This window comes from Caretta caretta, chromosome 4 (assembly GCF_965140235.1).
Source record: "Caretta caretta isolate rCarCar2 chromosome 4, rCarCar1.hap1, whole genome shotgun sequence".
Lineage (NCBI taxonomy): Eukaryota > Metazoa > Chordata > Testudines > Cheloniidae > Caretta > Caretta caretta.
Window position 1 is genome coordinate 151,259,176 of NC_134209.1, and position 20,025 is coordinate 151,279,200.

General features: G+C 57.8%; 1 protein-coding gene across 2 annotated transcripts; it reads right to left on the minus strand.

Annotated features, from left to right (window-relative positions):
• Positions 1-932: 932 nt before the first annotated feature.
• Positions 933-18,663, minus strand: NAGK (N-acetylglucosamine kinase). Of its 2 annotated transcripts, none has more exons than XM_048846456.2 (10): positions 18,597-18,663; positions 9,415-9,499; positions 8,354-8,452; positions 7,765-7,906; positions 6,685-6,795; positions 5,250-5,362; positions 3,680-3,767; positions 2,691-2,788; positions 2,455-2,533; positions 933-1,349 (listed from the first exon to the last, which is right to left on the minus strand). In XM_048846456.2, the coding sequence occupies exons 1-10, from the start codon at positions 18,623-18,625 to the stop codon at positions 1,162-1,164; spliced, it is 1,032 nt and encodes a 343-aa protein (XP_048702413.1). In that variant the 5' UTR covers positions 18,626-18,663; the 3' UTR covers positions 933-1,161. The 2 variants fall into 2 exon arrangements, with proteins under 2 accessions (XP_048702413.1, XP_048702414.1); XM_048846457.2 differs by lacking the exon at positions 18,597-18,663 and adding an exon at positions 18,450-18,469.
• Positions 18,664-20,025: the final 1,362 nt, after the last annotated feature.

The window sequence follows — 20,025 nt, forward strand, 5'->3', positions numbered from 1 at the left end:
GTGGAGTTTTTATATCTTGTTGGGGGGGAGGGGGTGGACTTAGAAAGAAAGAGGTTGAGAACCCCTGGCCTCCTACACCGATGACATAACTCCATCTCCAGGAGAGCCACAGGGCTTTTGTCGATGTAGTTAGGGCAACAGTGTTCCTCTGGACAGTGCATTACTTACATCTGTTGCCTGTCGTTCTTGTCAATTCCGTTGCTGCCTAGTCATTACTCCCAGCTGGACGGCTACCCAAGCTCCTGGCTCAGGCCGGCACCTGGGGTCCCTACTCCCCAGCGGAGCCTGCTGCCCCCTTGGGTCCTGGCTCCCCACTCTGATCTGGGCTGCCATCAGAGGTCCCTGCTGGGAGCGCAACAGCCGACCGGACTCCGGGTGTGGATCTCCAAAGCTAGCTGGGTCCAGAACTGGAGAGAGAACCCAGGAGTCCTGTGGCCTAACCGGCCCTTGTTCCAACCATTTAACTGACCTCCTGCTCCCTGTACTCCACCAGCCTTGGCTACTTGGGCCAAGTCACTCCTCATGAGAAGCAAGTGACTCCTCATGAGAAGGTTTAGCAAAAATTCAAGTTGGCTGAAATTCGTTCGAGGAAGGTGGTTTTAGTTTTCGGCAAGTAAAACATTCTCAGCTTGCCAAAAGGGAGCGCAGAAGTTTGAGAAAATGGAAACTATGCCCACAGAAGTTCCCGGTCAGTTTGCCATCACGGCCGCTTCAGTGGGAGGATTTCAGCCAGCTTGATGGTTCGCTTGTCATCCACTCACCTCCCTGCACCCCTCCACCCCATCCTCGGAGAGCTGCTGCCGTCGAATGCATAGAGCTGATTTGTCTACGGGGGGTCTGCAGTTGTTCCTGTGAGCTCAGAGCAGGGCCCACCTTCTGGCCTGTAGGTCCTACAAGAAGGAAAAGATTCTGCTCCCAGGAGACAGACGGAGTTAGCTATGTCTGCTACCTTTTATTGACAAATTATAAAACATGTTGATACAAGAGCCAGCTGTAATTCCCGCCGATATGTAACTAGATTCCCCCACCCCAGGCTGCGACAGAGACGCAAACCAAGAAACCATTTTAAAAATCGGGCCGAGGGGCTGGATGCTGCCCAGGCAGAGCGCACTGGCCAGGGCAGGGAGGGAGAGGAGAGGAGAGGAGTCCCCCCGTGGGGCCCTAGAAGGAGTGTGTGTAGAAGACATCCACATTGGCAGTGTAGTCCAGGGGCAGTGCCTGGCCTATGTGCTTGGCCCCCAGGCTGGCTCCGCCCAGCGCTGACGAGTGCTTCAGCTTCAAGAGGGTGAACTTGGAGAAGATGCTGTGTAGCTCCTTTGGCCGGGCCTGGTCCAGGACTTTGAGGAACCCTGAGAGAGGGGAGAGCATCAATTGGCCACACTGCAATACAGCTGGTGCCGTTCAAGGGCAGTGAGTGGGCTGGACGCGCGAAAGGGCAGGGAGCCAGGACGCGTGTAGCCCAGTGGGCCGGCTTACCTGTATTCTATTCATTGCTTTCTTATCCTGCTTTATGAGAGTTGTTAGTAATGCAAGGAACCTACAGGCTTTTATCCTGTACGATTTGGCTTTAGTAGATAGTGGGAGGCTTGAGGCCTGTAACCTTTGGCATAGATAAACTTAAGTAACTCGTAAGTTCTAGGGAACTGGAAGTAGCAGGCAAGAGGCAGAATTTTGTCCAGAATACCAACCTCAGCCACTCACAGAACATAACTGACACCAGCATCCGGAAGGTCCTGGACAGAACATCCGACTGCAAAGGTGCCATGACAGCAAATGGACGTGTCTGGTAATAGGGTAACACCAGACATATACTAACCTATAGAAAACGGACACCTCAAGGGGAGGAAATACAAATAAGGACCTCTATTGAATATGCATTGGTCACAGCACTGTCACCTACTATAAAAGTAACATCCCAAGGGCAGTGGAAACTTAGAGATGTAGCCCTTGGGAGAGGCCAGAATGATGGCCACGGGGGAAGATGAGGACAATGACGGCGATGAGAAAGATAATGGTTAAGTAGGTTAAGATAGATAAGGGTGTATGTGTGGTCGTCCAAATGTACTTTCTGTATTGTCTCTATCTGCCTTGTTGAGTTTGTGTGTATAACTTTGCTAAATTATTAATAAATTAGATATTTATAAATACATATAAAGAGTTCCTATGGTGTGAGTGTTGCACATGTACACATCAGGGTTCCCAATTATATGATGATTTTATAATAATCCAACTGGGCCTGATCTTGGGACAAGAACCTGTTAATCCTCAAGTTATAATTATATTTACCCAACTTTGGGTCAGGCGACACACGGCAGCAGACTCAGAATTTGCAGGGATCAGGGCACAGAGGCTCAGTGACTCGCCCAAGGGCACAGCTAGGAATAAGACCCAGATCCCTTCCACTCCCGCACCCTCACCCCAAGGCCTCCCCCTCTGCCCGGTTTTCTGGCTCACCTTCTTTCATCATTTCCCAGCTGTTCCACACGGAGCCCACGCACAGGATTGGCAGCCCCAGCTCGCCTCGGAAGAGGCTCTAGGGGGAAAGCAGAATTAGCGATTGTAACCCAAGCCCATGCTGCTGAGAATCAGGGCAAAATGCTGCACAGCACAGACGGAACAGGAGGCCCGAGGCTGGCAAGCTCTCCCGGCCGCGTTTCAGGCCCAGTGGAGTCAGGCCCTCTGGTCGTTACCTTGTCAATTTTTGGCAGCACGGCTGCAATGTGTCGAGCCAGGACTTCCCCAGCCTTGTTGAAAACGTGACCGCAAAGAGGGTCCCCCGCTTGGGCACCTGAGCAGGAGAAGAGAAGGAAAGCAGGGGCCATGGTGGCTACAGAGGGGCACTAGGGGAAGCGATTCCGGTTACAATGCTGCCGGGCTTGCTCTCATCCAGAGAGAGAGGCAGCAGCCGGTTTACAATGAACGTTTTCACCCGGATAATTTAAAAGCGGCCAAAGGGATTTGACTCGAACTCTCTAACGAACAGGGCAGAGCACGTGCCGGGGAGACTTCACCCCGCAAGGGAAGAGTCTCAAAGCTGAGCGACCTAGACCAAAAGGGGATTATAGAGGAGGCTAATTTATAGCCTGCACTGCGGAGACCCAGGGCGCGTCTACCTGTCCACCACTGCAGCAGGGTTTTAGTGAAGACACCAGCATGGGGCCAGGAGAGCTGCTCCCGTCCGCGAGAGCCAATGCCGCTATCACCGGGAGAAGCTCTCCCACCATAGCCCTGTCTAGACCGGGGTTTGGTCACAGAACTCTGTCGCTCGGGGGGGTGACCTGTTCACACCCCATGTCCGTTTGCAATGCAGCCTATTCAGCCACGTCAGAGCTGCCCCAGGGAGCTTTACTGTAAATTGCATGGGAGGTGTACAGATTTCCCCCATCCCAGCAGGCAGAGTTAAGTAGTACATGATGGGATCAGAGCAATACGTGTGCTCTGCAGATACGGCCCAAGGTTTGGGCCCTCCGCTCCCACACGCTGCCCCCTCTTTGTGCTGGCAGCCAGCAGCAGAAATCTACTACCCAGCAATTCCAGCCTTTTGAAAAAAGTCCTGCCCAGGTCTCCCGTCAGGCTGTCTCTGCCCTACCACGTGCCCAGACACCCAGGGGATGGGTGCCGCCCAAGAACCGGAATGGAGGAGTAACCAAAACCACCCAGGACAAAGTCCCTCCAATACCCTCGGCTAGTTTTTGGCAGAATCCCGCAAACTTGGATTTCTCGAACGTCCGGTAGAGATGCGTCAAGAGGCCCATCCTGTCAGAGACCTGGAGGGACACAAGATACGCAGGGATGATGCGTGTGGCTGTAGCCGGAGTGCAGACTGGAGCAGGGAAAAGGGCCCGAGGGCTGCATTAGCTGGACTCTGCAAAACTAATCCCTTAACAAAGTAACCTCTCGCCGCCCCTTCTCAGCCAGGCTCGGGTGTGGCAAAGCTCCACTGTGGGGCGATGGGAGGGGAGCCACTGAGCGTAACCTGGAAGCCGAAGCCACAGCCATGTTGGCCCGTGATCAGGGTCCCCTGGGGCTGCTGCTGGCGCTCGCGAGCTGGGCACTGTGGGCAGGGCTGGAAGAGCCTCCCCTCGGCCGTGGCTGAGGCGTGGAAGGGGGCCGCCCTGCACTGTGTGAAGCGGCGAAGGGAGGGTCCCAGCCTGACCCTCTGCTCGGGGCCCCTTCCTCAGACTGTGGGGGCTGCCATTAAGAAACCAGTATCCCCACCCCACTGCCCATCCCAGCCACCCCCAGTCTGCTGGCACACTCAGCTCCAGGTACCCACGGCAACGCGGCGCGTGGGAACGGTGGTGGCTGGACAGTGCGGGAGAGGGAGACACCAGGCAGTGACTGGAGAGTGCAAGACTGAAAGGGTGAGCTAGACCCAGCTCCCCGAGCCAGACCCCTCTCCATCCCGTACCGATGGCTGCCAAGTTGAGGGCTGCCCCCCACTCCCTGGCATGGAGGGACGGCCGTGCCAAACCTGAGTGGCGTGGGGCTAAGTGGCCAGGATCGGGAGGAGCCACGTTAATCCAGGATGGGAATGAAGTGCTAAACCGCTGGGGGGGGGGGCACCAGAGCGTGGCCAGGAAGGTCCCAGGGTGGTGGGTGAGGGGCTGGGACAAGTCGATAGGGGCCACAGGGTGAGTGGGGAGTCTTTGGGGGGAGGGAGTTGGGGTGAGTGGAGAATGTTGGTGGCAAGTTGGGGGGCAGTGGGAGATGTCGGGTGGGAGTGGGACGGCACGGAGGATGGGACTGAGATATTTGGGGCTGTGGTGAGTGGGATGTAGGCTGCTGGGATAGGGGGTGGCTGTCAGGACAAGTGGGGGCTGATGGAGAGGGGGCATTCGGGGGTCTGTGTGTGGGGTGAGGGGCTTATGGGGCTCTCTGAGGAGGTGGGGGATGTATGGGGTAGGGGTGCTTTGCTATCTAGTTATGGAAGGTGGGGGGGGCACAGGGCCCCCACGTCCTTTAACCCAGGCGTGGTCACTCCAGGGGGCCAGGCTGTGTGCGTTCCCACAGGCAAGCGTGCCGAGGTGCGTGCCATGCTGCAAGCCGCACAGCAGCGCCCTTCAGAGGGCTCTGGAGAAGCAGGAGACCAACAGCTACGACCCGGGGTCCTGATCACAAGAGGTGCCAAGCACCCAGCAAAGCGTCAGGCTCGCCACCCCTCTGAGACGCCAGACCCAGCCTGCTCCCATCTCCCCGCCTTGAGCCGCGCCCTCTTCCGGCAGCACCCGCGTGGCTCGGCCAGGTACCTGGAAGTAATCGAACATGGCCTGCTTGACGTAGCCGATGTCGTGGGGCGGCACTTCCAGGTTGTCCAGGCAGTCGAACACAATCTTCACAGCCTGGTGTGCGATCCAGAAAGCTGCAGAACAGAGGCCACACGAGGCAGGCGGTTAGGCTTGGCTTCACTAACCCACAGCTGAGCTGCTGTCGGACGGATCCAACAGTGCCAATGATGGACTTGGGTTTGGTGGAGAGGACAGGTCAGTAAAATACCCTTGCGAGGATGCTGGAGGTACCCAGAAGCCACCAGTACAGAGCCAGGAAATTGTGCATTTAACAGGCACAATTGACAAGAAACCCAAACATTAGAAAGTAGAGAAAGTACCCAGGTAACCTTAACTCTGCCCCCTTCACAACACCGGCCTCCCACCTTTGCTCCTTTCATAGCTACCCTAAGGGTTTATCTACATGGGGAAACTGACCAGGATAGCGGCAGCCCTTTAAATTCACACTTATCTTATTCCAGAATAGATTCCCCATGCAGACAAGCCCTAAGAAGTGTTATTTTCAGATCAAGAGCTTTAGGAAATCCACAGCCCCTGGCTTTAGTTCCGAACAGCAGCCCACTTGGACAGCTTTGCAGGCAGAGAATTGAAAACATGCCCCATGGTCTATAACTGGTTTTATGTCTCCACTGGAGAGATGCTAGTTCCATGTCTCATGACTTAGATCACGGGACATTATAGGGCCCGATTCTGCAAGCTGCAAAGAACTGCCAGCGACAGACCCCCACAGAATCAGATGCGGCCATCCGCTGGCCATTTGTCTGATCAGGTTTGTCTCCATGGAACGCGGAGCACAAAGGAGGCTGGGGCCAGCACAACCATGGAACGGCTACACGGAGAACACTGTCATTTGTGAGATCACTGCCAAGAGGAAACCGTTACGGATGGAAAAGGGAGCCTGAGTTTCTGGTTCTCTCTGGGCAGCTCCCGTGGGGGGGGGGCAGAATTAAGGACATTCAGATCCCATACCTGCTAGTTTCCCTACATCCAAGTGCCTTGTAACCGTAATTCTGGATTTCCCGTGCGTTATATATTATAACAACGATGTTCCCGTAAGAGCTTTTACCCTTCAATTCCTGATCTGCCACTGCTCCCCCGAAGGACAACGCTGCAGGCCACCTCTCATCTGAGAGCCAGGGACTCACTGAGAGACTTTCAGCCTCTCTGCAGCACCTGCTGTTCCCCGCTGGGCAAGGAACAACCTCCCCAAGGCGCTGGCAGGGCGAGAGGCCCAGATTTGTTCTGGCTCGCTCAGCAGGGCAGCAAGCAGGGTGGGATGAGAGACCCACAGGCTTAGGAATCAGTCAGACATAGCTAGCCGCTGGCCCAGGCCCCCCTCCGCCCAGCCCCAGCATCCCCAGAACTCCTCGGCAAGGAGACGCGCCCCATGGCTTACCTGACCCCTCGTCTCCCATCATGTGACCCCATCCTCCACAGCTAACCTCCGACCCGTCGGGATTGATGAGTTTGCAGTTGGAACCGGTTCCCGAGATCAGCACCACGCCACCTACGGGGGAGAGGGAAGGGCTTACGGGCCTGAAGCCAACAGGTGACCAGGGCCAGGCTTAGGAAAAATGGCACTCTAGGCAAACTTGTATTTTGCTGCCCCCAGGCCCACTGCACCCCTCCCGCCTCCCCTGGGTCCCCCTACCTCTCCAGGCTCCCCACCCCCCCATCACTGGGGGCCAACCCTGGGCCAGTGCCACGTGAGCCAGTCATTCCCTCTTTCGACGCTATTCCGCACACAGCGAGCGACTCCAGCAAGGGGCGCGCAGGCCTGATCGCTGGGCTTCCCTTGCAGCCGGACCGGTTCTCCCCCATGCTCCCACAAGTACCGGCGAGACTACGAGGGCTCCCCCAGTGGTGGTACTGCCAGAGCGCGAGCTTGTTACTTGCCGGACTGGGAGGAGCAAGCGGACCGGTCGGCCGCTGGCCGGTCGCCTCAGCCCTAGAAGGGTTAACGCTGCGCCCAGGGTCTGTTCAGACCCTTCCTGCAAGGCAACACTGGCTGCATCGACAACCCGCAACAAACCGCTCCCGTGGCCCTGCCCCCGGCAGCTCCCTGCCCCTGCGGGGCTCTTTCAGCCTTGGTAGGAATCAGGCGCTCATCAGGCAGCGTGACCGGACACTGGCAAGCTACCACTTCAGGGGACAGGGCTGGCTGGGCCCAGGCCCTTAGCAGGGCACACCACCCAGTTTACAGGGCCCACGTTTCCCTAGGGTCAGCAGCGCCTCACTCCTCTAGGGTCCCCCGTTTGAGAATCCCTGTCGTAGCCCCTCGGGGCAGAAGGCCGGGGCTCAGAGCCCCGCTAGGGCAGCTTCCCACGCCGCCCTAGACCAAGCCTCGGAAACACAGGAGGTGGATAATAGTGTCAGTTTCCACCTGGCTTCCCCCTGCACCGCAGCAGGACCAGCACTCAGAACCCTCCTGCCCCGCCCCCAGCCACGCGCCCAGCCTGCCGTGCGTGGTCCTTGCCGTGGTCGGTAGCTGTGGCCATGGCCCCGATGGCGTCCGTGGTGATGTAGTAGTTCTCACTCAGCTGTGGGAAGCGGGTCTGCAGCTGCTCGATGAGTTTCTTGATGGCCTCTTCCTGCTCCCCTCCACTCAGAGACAGCCCCTGTGCCCAGAAACGCCGCATGAGTCCGACAGACGAGAGCTGCGCGCCCCTCCTCACCAGCACTGGGCAGCCTGGGCCCCCTCCGCCCCAGCCCAGCACAAGCTGCGGATCCTGCCGTTCCTAGCCGGCCGGGCGTCCTGTTGATCATACAGCATTTCCCACATTGTTCTGCATCTCATTCCTCAGACCCGCCTGCCATTCGCTTTCCTGACCCTCTCTGAGCACTGGGCAGAGGTTTTCCCCTGCTGCCCCCGGTCTCTTACCCGGCAGTACTGGGGAGCGGCTGGGAAACGACACCCCAAGGACTCAGTCTGAGAACCGGGCCCCAATCTCCTGGCCTGTGCTCTAACCACAGGACCAGCCTCCCTCCCCTCTGATCTGACTGCGCCCCTGAGCAGCCCACGTCGCAGAGCCGGCAGGGCTCGTGCTGACGCCCGGGTAACTCACCAGCGAGCGGAGGGGAACCTGCAGGTTGGCGCCTGCCTTGCCTTTGGCCTCGCTGACCATCTCATTGATCCTTTCCAGACATTTGTCCGAGCCGACCAGCTAGCCAGGGAGGGGGGGAAGGACAACAAACATTTCTCATTAAACCCTTCCGCTTTGCTGTGGACAAGCTGCTCCCGTGCTAACCCCCCAGGATTGGGACTAACATGCAGACTAGAGCCAGGCATCCCCCCTTCCCGCCCAGAAGTGCTTGGCTCAGTGATCTCTGGAAGGAGGGGGGTTTTCCACACCCATCACCATAGCAGTCCACACTAGGAGCCTAGTGTGGATGCAGCTTATACCAGCCAAACCGTGCTTCCGCTGGGATAGCTTATTCCAGGCCGGCCCCAGCATCCTCCCCGTGCATACTAAGCAACACTGGCAAAAGCATGGGTGTTCCGGCATAGCTACATCTACGCTGGGGGCTTCTGCCAGCCCAACTCTGTCAGTCGGGGTCCCACCTCTTCACACCCCTGTGCCAGCAGAGTCTGTAGGATAGCCCCGGTCCAAGGGCAGGTGCTGAGTCTGAATCCAGAACTCAGACATCTCAACGTGTTGATTTCTTGGGGCTGGGCCCATTCCGAAGACGGGGACCCCAGCATCAGAACTGAGGTCTGGACTTCGGACACCTCAAGGCAGCCTGGGGGCTTGGGTTTTAGCCCCCCGCTTTCTTGGTGGGGTGTCAGGCCGAGGACCAAGGGTGCGATGTTAGCTAACTCGGTCTGCCTAACTGGTTCTAAGAGTCTGCGCACCCCATCCGGCTGTAACTCAACCAGCACAGCAGGGGTTAAACGCATGGGCTCTCTGCTGGCCTAGCGGGGGCCAACTGGTTTCTTCCCAGAGCTTGGAAAATAGAGGTAACAAAATGACCACAAGAAGTGCACTCTGGGTAATAGCATGCAAATTAACCCCCCCCCCCCCCCCGGCTATCACTAATCACCCTTATAGCAGCACCCTCACCCGGTAACAACATCCCGGATCCCTCCAGCCCCAGCAGCGCCTGCCACGTGCTGCGTGGTCCTTACCCAATGGTTAGTGCAGGGCCCGTCGGTCTCTGCCAGGATCTTGCCATCTTCAGATATCAGCACCACCTTGGAGTGGGTCCCCCCGCTAAGGAATCAAGGGCACACACATGCCAGTTCAGTGTAAAATGGGCTCATGCAACCCCCCTCCAGTAAGGCTGGGTGAGCAGCTGCTCCAGAGGCAAAGTTCCAGGAAGGTGCTGGGAGAAATACCACCTCAGCCACTCAGAAATCTCTGCAGGGTGCCTCTAGGTTGGGGAAAGTCACCATGATTCCCCATGGATGACGGAGCAGAACTAGGGGCTCAGGTACTTTAGCCACCGAGTTTGAAGGCAGCTCTGCTTATGTCTGGACGACATGGTGCATGCAAAACACCTGTCCGGTCTACACTAGCTTTTCCTTCGTGCATCTTTTGCTTGCTCCACGTTAGTAATACAAAGGGCTTTGCTGGGATGGAAAATGCTCTCTGAATGATATTTAAATGCAAATTATTTCTCCCAAGCTACATTGGAATGGGTTGTGAAAATGTTAGAACAAAATCTCCAGTTAGCTTGAGGCACCCGGCTACTTCTGGCAACACTGACATTCACGATACACAAGGAAGTTTATTTTTCTTCCTCCCCCTTCCCCATTTAGAGCTGTTGTAATATTACCAGCTGTCTCCCTCCCATTCCTTTCACCAGCAGGGAAATTACAGGGCCAGATGAGAGTGGGTGGAGACCTAGCCTGTGTGTCTGTTTGGCCCAGCCTTACCCAGCTGTCTGCCTTGCTCTGTTCTCCACTGTGCAGCCCAAACACCGATTCGTATGGGATGCTTTTGGGCCTGGGGTTCTGTTTATTTTGGAAGCCAGACATAGAAGATGATCCTCTTAGAAGGGCGCACGTGGGGGACGGACTGGCTGGCTCTGGCTAAAGGCAGAGAGAACCTTGCACCTCTAGGTTGCTGGTGGGACTTCACCTCAGGTCCGTAGTAACCATCCCCAGCGCACATGCAATGAGTTTGGAAGGTCTTAGTGCAGTTCCCAGCAGATTGATGGCCACACCATAGAGAGACCCCACACCAAACGGGCCATGCAGACGGAGCTCTAACCCCTACAGTTGGTCCCTCCAGGTCAGGGCTGAATTGCATAGCCAAGGCCCGGGAGCGGCACATCCCCATCTACACCGTACCTGCCCCGCAGGCAGGAGACTCGTCATCCCGCACTACAATCACATTCCACCTCTGCAGAGCACCGTCCCCTCTTTCCAATGCAGACCACTGCAAGCCCGCCTGGACACCCGCCCACCATGGCTGCGAGGGGCAGGGGCAGGCTTCAGTGTAACACCCCCAGCGCAGACCCCTTCTACGGACGAGCGGTAAATTGCTCTGTGGGGACAGCTCACTGGCCCATTCACTCCGCCATCCTGCTCCAGCCCCAGTGGACGGCAGCCCTTCCCCGACAAACGCGACCAGCGAGCTGTGCAATGCTGCGGGCGACGTCTCTTGGGGGGAAGTGGAGGAAGGGGGAGATCTCCGCTAGACTCGCAGGTTACCAACTCAAGTCCTGAAGCATGAGACTCAGTGAAGCTTTTCTGTTTTCGTTTAGATGAGGCCAGAGTCCCTTCCCGGCCCACTGAAAGGAGAAACCCCCCACCATCCATGAACCCAGGCGTCCTGCAGAGCACAGCAAGGCTGGTGTGATGCCACCCACGTTCAGGGTACATTTGACCTGAATTCAAATGCCAAGGATGCAGTCTATGGTTTAAGAGGCAGTGCGGTGTTACCTCGTTGAATAAGGCCCCGATCCTGTGACGACAAGCTCAGTGCCGGCAAATCTCCAGACCTGTAGGGCTCCATGCAGAGGATCAGGGGCTAAGTGTGCAAACCTCCCAGTGCCCCACAGGCCTGCGCCACCCAACAAGCATCCCCGGGGCTCAGCTGCTCCTAAAGGTCAGCTGCAAAGCCTCTGCTACGTGTTGCAGACAGACACCAGAGCAGCCTGAATGGGGGCTAGGAACGGTGCAATTCTCCAGCCACTTATGCAGGACCTCAGAGTGATCCTTTTAGTGCCTAAGGAAATTAGGCACCCACTGAAAGCCATCAACAGTCAGGTGCTCGATTTCCTTAGGCACTTCTAAAAAATCTCACTTGGTCTATGACTCTGCATCAGCAAGGGGACCAGATCCAGGAGGTATTTAGGGTCCTAACTTCCACAGAAATCAATGGATCTTTGTGGATCAGGATGGAAATGAGAAGCCTGAATACCTTGGAGGATCTGGGTCCAGAAGACTTTTGGTTCGTAATCTGGATTTATTAGAGTGGGGTGTGCTTGCTGAACGGCTACACTGTTGCACAAGACACTTACCAGGCACACTTCCTCTTCCACAATAGGCGTTTCCCAGTGCGTGAGAACAAAGCAATGTGAAAGGGGTCCCTTCCTCCCAGACAAGTTTCTCTTCAACCAGATTACAAGCAAACCATTGGAGGGCACAGTGAGGACAATAACCAGACCCTGGGCGAGGACGGGGTACAGAGAACTGCAGCATGGGCACATGCTTGGTCTTTGGAGCTGCCTTCCTCGGATTCATCTTGGTATCTTCCCCTTTCACACATGCAGCCATGGCAACAAGTGCAATTACAGTAACAACCTGGCAGATCCGGAGATCCTCTCGCCAGCTCCCCTGTTCTGAGCCTTGGGCAGAAGGCTGGGCAGGTACACAGCTGAACTTTTTAACTGCATTCACCTTGCTTGAGTGGCGCGAATGGGGCAGGGATCGCTCAGAGAACCAGGAAGTCTCTTGCTCCCACTCAGAGGGGGTCTCAGCCAGGCCAGCGTTGTCTCAAATTACCTTAAATCTCACCACTAACCAGGCCAAGGCCAGGGCTGGGTTAAGAGGGCTCAGCTTCCCCCTTCCCACAGGCAGGGCGATGTGGTCTTCTGCGAGACCCCCCCTTATCTTCCCAGCAGAACAGGAATTGCCAGGCCACAGAGCAAGGCAGCGTTGTCTAGTGGGGAGAGCACCGGACTGTGAGTCAGCACAGCTGCGTTCTAGTCCGGACTTGCCGGGCGGCCTTGGACATGTGACCACTTCACCTCTGCTGCCGTTTCCAGCCCGTGTCTGGTCAGTGTAGATCGTAGCTTCCTGGCATGGCAGCTGCCTTTTATATTTGTGTGGCCACTAGCAAACGGAGCTCATCTCAATCGTCCCCTAAGCGCCTATGGTATTAACAACATCAATGGTCCATCTAGTCCACTCTCCTGCCTGTCTTACTGGCCAGTGCCTTCAGGGGAAGATGCAAGGTCTTTGTAGTGGACAACTACAGAATAACCCATTCACAGGGGCAGTTTCATCCTAACCCATTCACTAATGAATGATTTATAGCCCTCTGGTTTATCTTATTTGGACTATGGATTTTCTGTGATCCATCTAAATCTCAAAGAAATCCTTTCTGAAACCTCTTGGCCTCCATCATTTTCCTGTGGCAATGAGTTCCGCAGGCCAAGAGTGCGCTGTGTAAAGTAAGGATTTCCTTTATATAGTTATAGTAGCTCCTGCTATTTCAAGCTTCTCTGGGACAGGACTGTATTATTTAGTTCTACAGACTGGACACGTTAGCAGCTCTTCGGAAATTACAGTACAATAGGCATTAAATAGATTTTAATGGGGTTGCACCCGGTCCCCCCATGCATGAATCTGGCTCAATAGATTTTTAACACATACAAGACAATTTTGGGGGGAAGACCAGGCATTAGATGTGCAATTCACCTTTAAACGCAGTAAGATCTGCGCATGTTTCCCCCCCTCCCCTTTTAGAAATGAAAGTATTAAGAAGTCTTCATAAGAATGGCCAGACTGGGTCAGACCAAAGGTCCATCTAGCCCAGTCTCCTGTCTTCCGACAGTGGCCAATGCCAGGTGCCCCAGAGGGAATGAGCAGAACAGGGAATCACCGTGTGATCCACCGCCCCACCCCCGTCTCCAGTGACAGAGACACTTCTAACACTTTGCATCTGCCATGTTCAGTCGCTGTGAGAGCTCATGAACAACCCTGCAATCAGGAGACAGCTTGCACATGGGTGGGGAGAGGAGGGAGACTTTGGAAGAGGCAGTTTTCAGTTTCAAATTTCTAACGGGTTCTTTTCAAACACTGGTTTATAAAAAGGGGGAACCGTCAGTTTAGGCCTGAAAATTCAGAGTTAAACACTAGTTTAACAAAACTTTAAAAGGCACAAACATTTTAAACATCTAAGTTTGCAGCGTGACATCTTCCACTGGATTTCCTTGCTGCACTTCAGTGGAGATAGGGAAGTGTAGGTGACTAGAATTTCAGAGGGGTAGCTGTGTTAGTCTGTATCAGCAAAAACAATGAGGAGTCCTTGTGGCACCTTAGAGACTAACAAATTTATTTGGGCAGAAGCTTTCCTGGGCTAGAACCCACTTCATCACAAGGACTCCTCGTTGTTGCTGTTTTTGTAGAATTTCAAAGTGAAATTTGCCAGTCTGTTCCCCTGGGTTATCAAGCGTGGAGAAAAGAAAACCAACTTTTTCCAATCAGAAGTAATGAAGAGGACTTTTTAAAAAATATGATTTTTAACCTGACCTGTGTCCATTCAAACCACAAAGCTAAATATGTCAGGAACCCGGTTACAACAGACAGCAGGCCTAGCAGTGCCCCTGAATTCAGCCATCACCAAGTCTCCCGACAACAGATTTGTCATTTCAGATGGACTTTAAGTCCTAAATCCGAAAGGTAGCTCAACACCGAGCTGGAGAAAGTTAGCTACTTCAGAAGCTGAACTGTGCAGAAACCTTTGACCACAGATCCGCCTTGCAGTTTTGAATCAGGTATCACACCCACATCATAGCCTTCCCGACTGGTTATGCACACACAGCAAAGATAACCCAAGCAGCTCCAAGACATGGGTTGGGAAGGAAAACATACTTCCAATAAAACAGCCTTGTCCAGGTCTAATCACCCAGGGTAAGCGGTTTTCCTCTTCCAGAGGGACAAAGGAAGCCCGCCTACTTGGGAAAGCGACACCAGTCTAGCTTAAAGCATTTTTTCTTTCAGTTTCATTTAAACCAAATCAGTTCTGAGCTGGCTTGAGCTAACCGGAAAGAAAGCCACGCTTAATCCAACACAAGCATGTCCACACTGAGGTGCCACTGGTTTAACTAAATCTGTCCCAAGTCATACCTTAGCCGGGTCTGCACTGCAAAGTTTTCCAGCAGAGCGATGTCGGTCAGGGAGTGTGTGAAAAACACCCACCCTAGCAGCACTCTCAGCCGTGCCATCAAAGCTACAAATGCTAGTGTAGATGCAGCTATGCTGACAGAGAGCACTCCTGTTGGCATAGCTAATGTCCTTTGGGGAGGTGCTGTTTCTATGGTGACAGAAAAACTCCTTCTGCCAGCACACGCTGCATCTGTGCTCGGGGGCTCTCCAGCTAGGGTTGCCAGGTGTTCGGTTTTTGACCGGAAGGCTACCGCCGACCGGGCCAGTGAAAGTCCGGTTGGTGGCGCAGCGGGGGCTGGGGCTAAGGCAGACTCCCTGCCTGCCCTAGGTCCACGCAGTCCCAGAAGCAGCCGCTAGCTCCCTGCGGCCCCTGGATGTTTGGGTGGCCAGGGAGGATCTGCGCGCTGCCCGCACCCCAAGTCCCAGCTCCGCAGCTCCCATTGGCTGGGAACTGCGACCAATGAGAGCTGCGGCCTGCAGACGCGAAGGCAGCTGAGTGCGCAGAGCCTACTGGCTGCCCACGCACCTAGGGGCTGCAGGGACCTGGCAGCCGCTTCCTGGGAGCTGCAGTAAGTGCTGCTGGGACCTCGCACTCCAACCCCAGCCTGGAGTCCCCTCCCGCACCCAAACTCCTTCCCGGAGTCTGCAACCTCCGCTCAATACCCTGCCCCAGCCCTCTCCTGCACCCCAAACCCCTCATCCCTGGCCTCACCCCAGAGGCCACATTCCCAGCTGGAACCCGCACCCACTCCTGCACTCCAAACCCCTGAGCCCCAGCCCAGAGACCCCTCCTGCACCCCAGCCCATTCATCCCCCCTCCCAGAGCCCTCACCCCCCCACACACCCCAACCCCCTGCCCCAGCCTGGTGCCCTCTCCCGCATCCTGAACCCCTCATTTCTGGCCCCACCTGGAAGCCACAACCCCAGCCCAGACTCCATATCCCCCCGCACTCCAACCCTCTGCCCCAGCCCAGAGCCCTCTCCCACACCCCAAACCCCTCATCCCCAGCCTCACCCCAGAGCCCAAGCCCACACCCCCCTCCTGCACCCCAACCCCCTGCTTCAGCCTGGGGGAAGTGAGTGAGGGTGGAGGAGAGTGAGCGACAGAGGGCGGGGGGGATGGAGAGAGCAGGGGCGGGGCCTCGGAGAAGGGGCAGGGCCTCAGGGAAGAGGCAGAGCTACAGTGTTTGGTTTTGTGCAATTAGGATGTTGGCAACCCTACTGCCAGCGTATCTATTCCAGCAAAGCATCTATCATGTAGGCAAGGCCCGTGGGTTAGATAGGTGCAGTGTTCTCATTAAGCCAGATATCACCCTTGGTTTTTCCTACCCATCAAGTGGGTAGATTATTGCACATGGGCTGATTCTGCAAGGTTGCACCCATGTAAATATGGTTCTGTTTTCCCCTCCATACACTTGTCACTGGATTATAGACTCACCCCGGGGCAGGGACCATGCCATATAGTGGGACTTGTGCCGGGCTGGGCACACCAAATAACACTCAACCAGGCACCTGCAACACCCCTCCTGACCCAGAGCCAGTTTCCCTGGTACAAGCGATCTGCAATGCCTTTAAAAAAGGCCACTGCCCCACGGGCTGGGCTCAGCACAATCTTCCCCAGCTGTGAAACTGATGCCACAGAGTCTGACACCAGGATTTCAATTACCCCAAAATCCAGGGAGGCGGGCCTGGGGAAACCCTCTTCCGGCCTGAGAGTGACAGCTGGGGAGCACAAGCACCTGCCCTGCAGAGGGCTGGGTTGGTAACAAGCCTGTGGCCCATGCATCACACAGAGAAATCTCTCGGCCATCCTTTGGGTCTTCACAAAGCTAGGGCAGCCTGGGGGGCAACATGGTATTCCAGATACCGCATCACATGCCAGACACCAGTACCAGTCATCCCCTCAGGTACACATGGGCGTAACGGCTTTGTACGTTGGGAGGGGGTGTAAAGTGGACTCTCAGCCTAAGAAGTGTGTAAGGCATTGCATATGGGGGAGGATGATTTAGTTGGGGATCGGTCCTGCTTCGAGCAGGGGGTTGGACTAGATGACCTCCTGAGGTCCCTTCCAACCCTGATATTCTATGAATGGACTCAGGCCTAGCAGTGTGCAAGGCACTGCACATGGGGGTGGGGTGGGGGGATCTCAGCCCGAGAAGCGTGCAAGACACTGCACATGGGGACGGGGTGGGGGGATCTCAGCCCGAGAAGCGTGCAAGGCACTGCACATGGGGGGTTGCACACTCAGCCCGAGAACCGTGCAAGGCACTGCACATGGGGGGTTGCACACTCAGCCCGAGAAGCGTGCAAGGCACTGCACATGGGGGGGGGGTGGGGGATCTCAGCCCGAGAAGCGTGCAAGGCACTGCACATGGGGGGTTGCACACTCAGCCCGAGAAGCGTGCAAGGCACTGCACATGGGGGGTTGCACACTCAGCCCGAGAACCGTGCAAGGCACTGCACATGGGGGGTTGCACACTCAGCCCGAGAAGCGTGCAAGGCACTGCACATGGGGGGGTGGGGGATCTCAGCCCGAGAAGCGTGCAAGGCACTGCACATGGGGGGGGTGGGGGATCTCAGCCCGAGAAGCGTGCAAGGCACTGCACATGGGGGGGTGGGGGATCTCAGCCCGAGAAGCGTGCAAGGCACTGCACATGGGGGGGGTGGGGGATCTCAGCCCGAGAAGCGTGCAAGGCACTGCACATGGGGGGGTGGGGGATCTCAGCCCGAGAAGCGTGCAAGGCACTGCACATGGGGGGGTGGGGGATCTCAGCCCGAGAAGCGTGCAAGGCACTGCACATGGGGGGGTGGGGGATCTCAGCCCGAGAAGCGTGCAAGGCACTGCACATGGGGGGGGTGGGGGATCTCAGCCCGAGAAGCGTGCAAGGCACTGCACATGGGGGGGTGGGGGATCTCAGCCCGAGAAGCGTGCAAGGCACTGCACATGGGGGGGTGGGGGATCTCAGCCCGAGAAGCGTGCAAGGCACTGCACATGGGGGGGGTGGGGGATCTCAGCCCGAGAAGCGTGCAAGGCACTGCACATGGGGGGGTGGGGGATCTCAGCCCGAGAAGCGTGCAAGGCACTGCACATGGGGGGGTGGGGGATCTCAGCCCGAGAAGCGTGCAAGGCACTGCACATGGGGGGGTGGGGGATCTCAGCCCGAGAAGCGTGCAAGGCACTGCACATGGGGGGGGTGGGGGATCTCAGCCCGAGAAGCGTGCAAGGCACTGCACATGGGGGGGTGGGGGATCTCAGCCCGAGAAGCGTGCAAGGCACTGCACATGGGGGGGTGGGGGATCTCAGCCCGAGAAGCGTGCAAGGCACTGCACATGGGGGGGTGGGGGATCTCAGCCCGAGAAGCGTGCAAGGCACTGCACATGGGGGGGTGGGGGATCTCAGCCCGAGAAGCGTGCAAGGCACTGCACATGGGGGGGTGGGGGATCTCAGCCCGAGAAGCGTGCAAGGCACTGCACATGGGGGGGGTGGGGGATCTCAGCCCGAGAAGCGTGCAAGGCACTGCACATGGGGGGGGTGGGGGATCTCAGCCCGAGAAGCGTGCAAGGCACTGCACATGGGGGGGGTGGGGGATCTCAGCCCGAGAAGCGTGCAAGGCACTGCACATGGGGGGGGTGGGGGATCTCAGCCCGAGAAGCGTGCAAGGCACTGCACATGGGGGGGTGGGGGATCTCAGCCCGAGAAGCGTGCAAGGCACTGCACATGGGGGTTGCACACTCAGCCCGAGAAGCGTGCAAGGCACTGCACATGGGGGGGGGGGGGAATGATCTTGGCCCGAGATGGAGACAGGGCCCCGCACACTTACCGGGGGGGACCCCGGAGAGAGGCGAGCGGCTGCCCCCAGCACTGGGGGGGGGCTGCCTCGGGCCCGCCCCCAGGACCCGGGCTGGTGCGCGGGGAGGGAGTCGGGTGCCGAGGGCGCCACCCAGCGCGACCCCTGGCTCGCACTCACCCCTCCACGCCGCCGAACAGCGCAGCCATGGTCCTCCGCCCGCCGCAGCGCCGGCCCGCCCGCGTCAGCTGCCCCCGCGCCCGCCCCGCCCCCCAGCCTCGCGCTCCCAGCCCCGCCCCTTCCTGGGAGGAGCCTGCCTCTAGCCCCGCCCCCCGGCAGGGAACGCCCCGCCCCGCGGGAGGAGTCTAGCCCCGCCCCCCGGATGAGCCAGCCTTTAGCCCCGCCCCCCGGCAGGGAACGCCCCGCCCCGCGGGAGGAGTCTAGCCCCGCCCCCCGGAGGAGCCAGCCTCTAGCCCCGCCCCCGGCAGGGAACGCCCCGCCCCGCGGGAGGAGTCTAGCCCCGCCCCCCGGATGAGCCAGCCTTTAGCCCCGCCCCCCGGCAGGGAACGCCCCGCCCCGCGGGAGGAGTCTAGCCCCGCCCCCCGGATGAGCCAGCCTTTAGCCCCGCCCCCCGGCAGGGAACCACCCGCCCCGCGGGAGGAGTCTAGCCCCGCCCCCCGGAGGAGCCAGCCTCTAGCCCCGCCCCCGGCAGGGAACGCCCCGCCCCCGGGAGGAGTCTAGCCCCGCCCCCCGGAGGAGCCAGCCTCTAGCCCCGCCCCACGGCAGGAATCGCCAGCCCCCCCCCAGCAGGAACCCCTCCCTTGGGAGGGGCCTAGACCCCCCCCACCAGCCCCTTCCCCCCATTGGATCCCCTGGCTCCCCCAGGAAGGAGCCTAGACCCCGGCCCCTTCCCCCAGCAGGGAGCCCTCAGTCCCCCCAGAGGGGACCCTGCCCCCCACCAGCTGCCAGCACCTTCTTCTCCCCACCCCTGAGAGACCCCCAGGAAAGCGACATGCAGCTTTCTCTCCCCCCTCTCCCCCTAGCTGGGAGCGTGCCCCCCCCCCCAGCAGGGCATTGTTAGCAACTTCCCCAGCTGGGGGCATCCCAAAACTCCTATCCCTGCCCCCCGCCCCTCAGCTACCAGCACCTTCATCTCCCCCTGGGAGCTTGATCTCCCAGCACCCGCCTCCCCCCAGGCGGGGAGCTCCCAGCACCCCCCTCCCAACATGCAACCCCTGTCACCCCCTCCCCAGCAGGGAGCAGACTGCATAGTCCTCTTCCCCCAACCCCGGTGCCAGTACCTTCACCCCAGCAGGAAACCCCTGTGTTCCCCCCAGCCCAGAGCTACCAGCCCCTTTCGCCCTGCACCCCCTGTGCCCGCGCAGACAGCATCATGCACCTTCCTCCCCTGGCCCTCCGCAGCAGTGGGTGATGTGGACTCAGGACTCTTCAATTACGTGCCATATGCCTCACACTGCTGAAGGCGAGTCTCCTGTTGGCACAAAGGGGAGGAATCTGGGCCTCTGGAGCAGAAGGGGAGTTCAGCCCAGGTGGCTCCACATGACCATGGGGTGAGTGGGACCCTGCATGGGCACAGATGTGACAGCAT